This window comes from Ceratina calcarata, unplaced genomic scaffold (genome assembly GCF_001652005.2).
Source record: "Ceratina calcarata isolate Rehan_Ccalc_2016 unplaced genomic scaffold, ASM165200v1 scaffold321.2, whole genome shotgun sequence".
Taxonomy (NCBI): Eukaryota; Metazoa; Arthropoda; class Insecta; order Hymenoptera; family Apidae; genus Ceratina; species Ceratina calcarata.
Window position 1 is genome coordinate 614295 of NW_017154760.1, and position 10316 is coordinate 624610.

The 10316-nt window shown below is 33.6% G+C and overlaps 1 protein-coding gene across 1 annotated transcript in view; it reads right to left on the bottom strand.

Moving 5' to 3' along the window:
* Positions 1–2137: 2137 nt before the first annotated feature.
* The window catches only part of LOC108624691 (uncharacterized), a 21465-nt gene continuing 13286 nt past the window's right edge, over positions 2138–10316 (bottom strand). The window contains exons 3-6 of the mRNA XM_018024165.2: positions 8791–8933; positions 7989–8127; positions 4443–4557; positions 2138–3967 (exon numbers count right to left, since the gene is read on the bottom strand). Of these exons, the coding sequence (XP_017879654.1) occupies positions 3845–3967; positions 4443–4557; positions 7989–8127; positions 8791–8933 (520 nt within the window). The 3' untranslated portion in view covers positions 2138–3844. The remainder of the gene's footprint in view (positions 3968–4442; positions 4558–7988; positions 8128–8790; positions 8934–10316) is intronic.

The window sequence follows — 10316 nt, forward strand, 5'->3', positions numbered from 1 at the left end:
TATACAAATAAATAATAATAATTCACCTCACACTGCCACTCGCTCGAATTAAAATACAACTGACGCATGTACTCCCTCCTCAATTTCTGGAATTTACTTTCATTAAGCTAACTCGTACTTCGTACGTTGTAATAATAATGATAATAATAATAATAATTATTATTATTAGTGTTATTATAGTTTATTACTATTATAATATATAATAATAATTGTTATTATCATTATTATTATTCTCGTCCACGAATATTTATAAGGATTATTAAATAATTCTAGTATCGAAGAATTTAAATAACTTTCATCCAAGAATCAGTATATTTCATACAAATAACAATTATCCTCATTCAGGATAATTAAATAATTCTTTCTATTTATTTTTTCGAAGAATCTCAATACGTTTCATACAATTAATAATAATTAAATCTATTGAAGACGACTCACGCTCCATAAATAATAACCAGTCACACTAATACTAAATCGCGATAAACTGTACAACTGGCAAGGTTTGTATGTACAGCCGTACCGTATGTTGGATTCGAGCAACAATCGTAAATTCAGGAATTACCACGTGTGCCTCTCACAGTATTTGCTATTAGGATTTGCCTAGTCGTCGATTCGTACGACCCTTTAACTTACTTTACTTAATACGGGAAATCTACTCGGAGCTTCTTTTTAGAGAGCGCACGGATTTCGCTCGTTCAATTTATTATTTGTATGTTAAATAAATTTTCAAGTGCAAAATGGATTTAATTGTGGATAGAACAGAGCCAAATGTTAACTCAAATATCTAGAAATTATTTGAAATTCGGCTGTAGAGGAACTAGAATTTCAGAGGACTCCAGTCAAGATATACGTATTCTATGGGAGTATAAATATGATTCTAGTGCAGCCATAACTCATAGCCACATTTTCTGATAAATTCGCAAAGTTTCGCGATACGAAACAACTTCTCCCTCTCCGCTGTTGGCCTTCTCTATTTTCTATGGCTCGACGAATAAGAAGTTGCTAGGGGGTGGAACGATAACGGTTGCAAAAGGGAGATCGACGTACAACGGTTCGACTCGATTCAGATCTGATTTAAACGGGATTTATGGTTCTGTACCAACTAAAAATTGCCTGCCAGTCTATCAAGACATCTGTATTTATCACTACTTATGCTGGTTTACACAGATTTTTATATTGTACGAGATTAAAGACATTATTTGTTCGATATAAAATATCGAATAATGAATTATTCATTAAAATTGTAGGTTTTTAATGAGACTGTTCTGATCGAAGTCATCAATAGAAAGTACCTCCAATTAGATCCCCAGTACAGCACACTAATCTTTCATTAAGATCTTTCAAGTATAAATACAGAAAACGATGAAATTGTTGAATAATTGAACTTGCTTATAGGAATTAAATTAGAAATAGTTTTTTATTCATGAAAGGAAATTTCTTTTGTTGAAGTAATGAATAAACTACCCTGTATAGGGGTATAGGTCCCTATACAACATACTAAAGTTTCATGTAATAATAAAAAATAGAGAAAGTATTATTCTATTTAATAAAAACAATTTTTCTAATCACTAAATCTAAACACCTATTGAAATAACTTACCCACATCAGTCGGAGCCTACTCTGGAATTTCGCAGAGGGGGAGTGGAATGTGAGTGAATCTTAAATAAAATCTTTTATTTCATTCGAATGTATCGTTATATCTTACAGTATTTTACAGTCTGCGAACTATTTAATCTATATATGTATATATATATGTATTTACACTCTCGCGTCCTCATCTCGATCTTATTATACAAATAAATAATAATAATTCACCTCACACTGCCACTCGCTCGAATTAAAATACAACTGACGCATGTACTCCCTCCTCAATTTCTGGAATTTACTTTCATTAAGCTAACTCGTACTTCGTACGTTGTAATAATAATGATAATAATAATAATAATTATTATTATTAGTGTTATTATAGTTTATTACTATTATAATATATAATAATAATTGTTATTATCATTATTATTATTCTCGTCCACGAATATTTATAAGGATTATTAAATAATTCTAGTATCGAAGAATTTAAATAACTTTCATCCAAGAATCAGTATATTTCATACAAATAACAATTATCCTCATTCAGGATAATTAAATAATTCTTTCTATTTATTTTTTCGAAGAATCTCAATACGTTTCATACAATTAATAATAATTAAATCTATTGAAGACGACTCACGCTCCATAAATAATAACCAGTCACACTAATACTAAATCGCGATAAACTGTACAACTGGCAAGGTTTGTATGTACAGCCGTACCGTATGTTGGATTCGAGCAACAATCGTAAATTCAGGAATTACCACGTGTGCCTCTCACAGTATTTGCTATTAGGATTTGCCTAGTCGTCGATTCGTACGACCCTTTAACTTACTTTACTTAATACGGGAAATCTACTCGGAGCTTCTTTTTAGAGAGCGCACGGATTTCGCTCGTTCAATTTATTATTTGTATGTTAAATAAATTTTCAAGTGCAAAATGGATTTAATTGTGGATAGAACAGAGCCAAATGTTAACTCAAATATACATTACCAAGTAAAATGTAAACGAATTAATAAGAAGTTTTAATTATTCATACATCAAAAGGAGACTAGAATTTAATTTCGATTGTTTTTAATTGAATTATAGTTAAAATTGCATTGAACTTGACTTTAATATGAATCATTTAATGTTGATAAAACGGCTCGAACAAGTTAGATCAATTTCCGAGTCGCCAGATCACACGTTTGATTAATCTAATATAAATGAAATACATAACTCGACGTACCTCGATGAATCGAAGAATCCGTGGTGTGATTGGGAAGGTTTGGGATAAATAAATATCTTTATTTATGAGAAAGAGGATGCCATCCGGTTAATGAAGGGGGTGGTGGTTACTAAGACGAACCGAGGATTTCCAAGAAGAGTTCGCGCGCTGTGAATCTTCTTTAAATACATGTTTAGAATCCCCTATCCCACGATTTATCACTCGGGGAAATATAGTGTCCTGAGATTCCATCTTCCATACTTTTATTAAACAATTCTTCGCTCTTGCGTTCAGAGTTTCAGATTGTGTGTCGTTTAATAGATTGTTTAATGTGCAGTTTATTCCATGTGTTATTTGCTCACTTGTCTCATCCTGTGTAGATTGAATTCTTGTGTATTCTAGTCATTTGTTTAATGCATTGTTAGTTTAATGCTGTTTAGTGGATGGCTGAACGATAGCTGCGGCATCTCGTTCGGGTGGATGAGACACTCGAGTAATACGAACGTGTCTTAGATGTAACACTTAATTGTTTAGCCTCCTTCTTCTGCTTCTTCTCTTATCGCTTAATCGTTCCTTAGATAGGAGGATGAAAGGAAGTTTGCAAGAGAGAGAAAGCTCCTCAGGATCTTTCCCAGATTTCTATTCCTTCAAGCTTCTTCTTCTTCTAATGGTTTTCTTCGCATTCTTCTAATGGTTTTCTTCGCATTCTTCTTCTCCAAGTTTCTTTATTTCTCACCCTCCAAGCTTCTTAGAATTATTTCCTCCTCTCTCAATCATCTTAGAATTGCCTGCTTTATTCCTTCCTCGAAGCTCCCTCTTCTAATTCTTCTCTTCGTCCCTCTTCTCTGAAGCTTCTTAGAATTATTTCCTCCTCTCTCAACCTCCTTAGGATTGCCGTCTTCATTCCTCCTTCGAAGCTTCTTTTATAATTATTTTTTTGCGATTTATACAAAAGCTGACTGCCTCGTCGAAAGCTTCTTAGAATGGTTTTTTGAGTTAAATGAGGGAAGCTCGGCTCTCTTGGCACAGAGATAATTTCTTCTTCTTCCCTTACGTGAAATACCTGGCGATCGTCAGACCCAAGCACAGGAGGACTGCCAGTAACGATGGCAATAGGTGCCCACTGCTATTGCCAATCGTGCAGACTTCATTTGTAAACGGTGCACAATGCGACTGGAAACACAGAATAAACCGTTTCCTTCTTTTAATCGTGATACAACGACTCACAGATCGATTTTATTATTAAAATTCTGTGACTGACTGTATCTTGTTGCTTTTTTTTTCAAAAACTGTAGGATGTAATAAATTTTATAATCTACTTAGAAAAATTGTTTGAGTCTCTAATTATATCTACAACTACTCTGTATTTCTTATTGACTTAAAAACTGTCTGAGTGAATCGTTAATTCATATGAAATATTCTACAGGTTCTATGAAATTTCTTAAGAATTTCAGTTTGTGACGAAGGCACTTCTTTATTTATTATTGGATTAAAAAATTGTCTGATTATACCTCTAATTTATATGAAATATTCTACAGGTTCTACATATGTTCAGTGCAAGTTGTATTTCTAAATTTCTTAAGAACTTCACATTTCGTGAGGCGGGTATAAAAATTGGAAAAAAAAAAAGTTATACGGAAATATTTACCCTTAGGAGCGAGCTAGACATCCTGTCGAGGAACTCCTTGCCGAACTGAGCGGTCTCCTCGCCGCAGGCACGACGTATCGTGTGGTGAGCACACTCTAGGAACCCCTTGAAACCGCTGCAACACGCGAATCGAACCACCCACGACTGTTAAGAATCATTTAACTCAGGTTCTCTCGAGTTAAACTGACTTTTAATTCATATTTTCATGATTCAAATTAAACTGAAAGTTGCGAGTCGTTGGAGGAGGTTTAAATACATTGTAGTTCAGACTATAATAAAATCTGATTAGAATACTACAAGCGGAAGAATGAGAAATGATTGATTTATTAAAGAATTTGTGATAAAATCATAAAAAGTGTTCTAATTTCTAAAGAAAATTATTTTGATTGAAGTGATGAATGAAAGTGCTACTAATTAGATCCTATATTCAACATACTAGAGTTTCATTAAGATCCCACAAATGTAACTAGGTGAACTATGCTTTGTTTACATTTGAAATAAATCTAAAAAATTCTTATATTTCCTAAAGATATGATTACTTATCAAACTGTTCTCCTAATTTTATCTTGGTCATAATATATTACAGACTGAACAAGATAGCATGTAAAAAGTCCATGAAATCCATATTAGAAATAAATAATTTCGGAAAGTCAGAAGAAAACACTTTCTCAAAGTTTATATTATTGAATTCAGTGGAAGAAGCAAAAAGAATATTCCATTATGTGCAATTAGTAATAAAAACAAGGAATCTCGTCTCAGTAGATATCTGTTGCAAAGCACCGTAACTCTGATGTACATAAACTACTTGAGCTTTTTATATAATTATGATAAACTTAGATTAAACTTGATCCGGTTAAGCTAATAATAGCGTAATTAAAATCATGAAGAGGTTAAAAATGTAATATTAAAATAATCTTCTGGGTAATAGGCTATGAGCCTGGAGCACAAATGAATACTATTAATATTATTATTACAATAATTGATTCGAAACGAGAATAGAGTATCGTATTATTTAAAGGAGTGCATTGGTAATAAGAAGCAGGTGTCTTTATTCAAATTTCTAGTCATATGATGGACTAGGCTCGAAGATGGATGTACACGGTGGGGTATAATACATTAGGCAGTCTTGCGTTCCCATAAATCGTGTCAAAACGAACGAGACAGAAACGTAGTAATCCCAAAGCATTCTAAAAATAAAACTACCCCATCCTCCTCCTACTCCTCCCAACTCGTTGCTATCAGAGTTTCTGAACCCGATGCTCGTTTATCAAAACAGATTCAATCCTCGTTAATAATTCAGTAGGCAAACACTCTTTGCCAAATAGATTTAAATATTAAACATGCCATCAGAATCTCTCTATATTTTTTAGTTTATCATTTGCACTAATATGATTTTCAAATGATCAATACACCTCATTTTCACTTGCCCCGACAAAAATTCTTCAGAATTACAATAAAACCCCCTCTTATCAATTATTTATAAATATCTACCACCATTCACCAAAAGAAATCTTGTATTTCGATAAGAATCAGTTGGGGAGAGCATAAATTGTCAGAAATGTAAGTTCCTTTGAAAATGCAAATTGTCCCCATTGTGCGCCACGTTTTTATCGTATCGCATCGCCCCCGTTTTTTCCAACCACCGCCCGACACGCCGACACGCCGGAAGCCGTGTAAACACGCGGAGGGTGAAGCTTTTCACGCGGACGCCCCCTAATGTCATTAGCTTATCTCGTTGCCACGGTCTGTTGCGGCTTTTCAAATTGTGCATCGCGTTTTCAGCCACCCTTTTCCCACCCCGACGAAAAAATACTCGCTCTCGCACCCTACTGATAGAGTGGGACTCGAATTTTTGTCTCAATAAGAAATCAAATAAATAAAATAGAATAAAATACACGATATTCCAGATGAAACGATTTTTCTCTGGGTGTGGAAGAGGGGATGAAACTACTGCAATCTAAATTCCGAATTCAATTCTCGAACGTTAAATGAAGAAATCCAACGATCGACAAATGAGAATCCTATTAGTAGGAACGAAACTGAAGGAAAGTGAAAGGAGAGGAGTTAAAAAGTAAAGCCCTGGTGATAGTAAGCACGGTGAAAAAGAAGAATAGGAAGAACCCACGAAAGAGGGGAACAGAGAAAAAAGGAATAGAAAAGAGTGAAGTTAATGGTAGTAAAAAGAGCGAAAGGGGTAAGTGGAAAAGGCAAAGAGAGGCAGCAGTAGCAGTGTGGTAGGGATTTCAAACGCGTGCAGAATAGGAGAGAGAGAGAGAGAGAGAGCCCAAGTTACCCTTAACGCTCTTATTGCGTAAATCCAATTCCACGTCTTTTTTTACCAGCCCCAATCCTTTACCCTGCTTTACGTCCGCCTCGATCAAAGCCCTTCTCGACCTTTGTCTATTCCATTAATATCAAAGAAATCGATCACCAAACGATGTTAATGAAAGATATTGATTGAAACCGTGTAGTACATTTCTGTCTGTGCATTATCATAGCATTTAAGTCTATTTTGCAACAAATGGAAAATTAGTATTGAAGAAATCGATCCTCGAACAATGTTAATCAAAAACCTTAATTAATTGGAGCTGTGTAATAAATTCTTGTCTGAGCGTGTAAATTTATTTTTTAGGAAAGGGAAAATAGAAAACGGATGCGGCCGAGACGAAAAGGCACGCGCACTCTTTGTTTCCCCGATTATGAATAAATACATACGTATATACCGTCGTTGCACGGGTTAATGAATATTAATTGGGGCATGCGACGAGAAGAATTTGCGTTTCAAAGAGAGACCTGGCGAAACAACACGATTTTCAAACGAACTTAATACAATTTCGACTGTATCAATTTTTTATTATCATTCGGTTAATGGGAATAATTATTTGCGAATGAACAAATGGCGAGGAACAACGAGATTCTATTCTTAATTTAATTATAAACAGATTTTGTTTGGGGAATTCGGTTTGGACAACATTTAATTCTAGTTAATTACTGCATTTAATGGATTTGTAATTCGATTTACTCGGACGAAATGTTTTGAAGATAATTTACTTAGAAGAAATCAGTTATTCAGAGATTCGATTCATTCCAAAGAAATTTTATTTGGAATTAAAATTTCTTATAGAACATTTTATTTAGAGATTCACTTGATTGAAAATAAATTTTATTTGCAATTCTAGTTATTTTGCAATTTAGTTCACTCAGAGAAAAATACTTCACAATTTTTATTTGTATTGTAATTAAATTTACTGCTAGCAAAATGTACATGTATAAAAAAAGAGTTCGTTGAATATTGAATTAATTTCGAGTACAAATAAATTGATCAAATAAATTCGTATTAGAAGAATCAGTCACATGCATAATAATTAACCTTTTCACAGTTTAAAAGCAGAAGCCTTTGTGATCTCTATCTCTTTGTCTTTATCTTTTAGTGTCTAATTCAATTAAATAGTATAAAATAATATAAAAACAGATGAATTATAAAGGATTTTTCATTATTTTATCCGACTCTCAAAGAGTTAATGAATGTATTTACTGTTCACTCACCAACAGAGGGGCTTCATGGTCTCCTGTGGGCTCGTCTGGTTCTTCTGTTCGAGCTCCTGCGTCGTCTTCTGGTACCTCTTCGAACACAATTCATACTCCGGTTGCACCGTTTTCATGCACCGAGTGTGTCTCAAAAACTCTGCAACACCAAAAGATGATCGAAACAATTAATTCGATTAATCGACACTTGCCGTCGATTACAATTATCCAATTTATTATTGTATATTTTATTTTCTCCTACTATCATTTACTGAATTTTTAAATGAATTAAAATTCTTATAACTTCTTACAATTAAATATTCGATTTAATTATTGAATCATTGACAATCTATTCTGTCCCAATAAATTTCAGAGTGTTCCAAAGTGACTTTTGACGTATTCTAACGTAATTTGATAAAAGAATTAATCGATCAAGACATAAATAACATTTTTAAAACTAATTGCAATTAAATATTCGACTTTATTATTGAATCACTACTTTGTCCTAATAAGTTATAGTACGTTCTAAAGTGACATGTCACTTAGTCTATCGTGATGTGATAAACGAATTGATCGATCAAGACATAATTACAATTCTTAAAATTGATTGCAATTAAATATTCGATTTCATCATCGAACACTGCTAGCATTTGCTGGGTTGTGAAATGAATTTCGACTTGTATCGCTACGTTTGACAAAGGAATCCATGTGATTAACATTCTTAAGTGTAATTGGTGGTTAACGCAATTAGCATCGAGTCCGTTGCTCTCCGGTACTTACGTACGTACATACGTATGTATAGGGATCGTGAACGGGTACTCACCGTCCTGGTAAGGGCCATCTTGACACAGCTCCATGACCACCTTGTACGTGCTTAGGTACAACGAGTTGAAGTGCTCCCTTTGTTTCTCCTGCAAGCAGTCCAGTGTATACGTCTGAATACACTTCATCCCTGCCTCGAAGTCTCTGCAACGATGAAACAGAAAAACAAACCATTTTTAAGTTCGTACGCTCGTACATATGTATGTAGTTCACTTAGCAGAATTTTTAGAAAGAAAACGGATCGTTCTTTTCTTCTTTTTATTTAGTAGAATTTTGAGAATTGTAATCGAGTCGAAGGAATTTATGATTCGCAGGGAAAATCACGCGCAGATCGTACGTTACTCGGTTTTACACTCGGATTTAGCTACCCACACGGACACTGTTATCGTTTCGCCTTTAGCCACCAGCTCGATATTTCTCCAAATCGAGCAATTTATAGTCGTGGGAAAAAATAGAACGCTCGATACGTTGCCCAAAAATAACTAAACGAAATCTAGAACCTTTATTTATTCAGTAGGCAACGTCCGATGCAAGATTAGTTTGAAAACGTCAATAATTGTTTTCAGTACAGTTATTAGACAGATTGAATTAACATTTTTAACGAAGTTATTAACAACTAAAGTGAAACAATAGTTTTCGTTAGGATAATAATTTTTACACCTGAGGAAGGCTTCATTCAAATTCGATTTTTCACGCCTAATGTTGATTTATGTAAAATTGTCAAATTAAATGACAAAAAAAAGACGTGAAGCTTTAATTTCAATCGTGAACGAACTAAGTCGGTCATTTATAGTTTATATTTATTAAACTTGCGATTAGAAATTAATTTCCTTTGAAATATTACTGTATAGAACTTTTTCTTTATTTAAAATCGGAAGAGAGAGAATTTCGAGAAAGAAATTTTGAAATGAGAAAGGGAATAGTTGATCCGGTAACATAAAAATGACACAGGTTCGTTATAAGCTTGGGAGTAAACTGGATCGAGGAGCACAAAAGGTTCGAGGGATCGTTAGAACGTGCAGCTTTTCCGGTTTCAACCAAAAAAAAAGAGAGACCACGCTGCGAATAAATAAGGGATCTTAACTAACTCGAAGAGATCTCAAGTTTACTAGTATCTCAATTATCATATAAATGAATTTAATACAGATTTCTATTCATTCACATAATCTGTGTAATACTTTCGATGATTTCTCTAAATCTATGACAGTTATCAATTAATGTTATAGTACAGTGTTTTTCTCGTAGATAATAATGCCACCTAGATTGTGTATTAACATTTTTATGTAGAACCAATGACTACCATGATTATTTCCAATGAACTAATGAACTCTAAGAAGATGAACTTAAGGATGTATTGGGTATACAGTCAATCGCAAAAGTTTATGCATCTTTGAAAAACACATTTCCTATAATTAAAAAAAAATCAGACGTCGGAAGAAGAATGATTCTGAATGAAAAAAGTTCACTTGTTAACGTTCAGTTGGTTTGTAAACAATAAAAATTGATAGAATTTGTTATATTATTTAT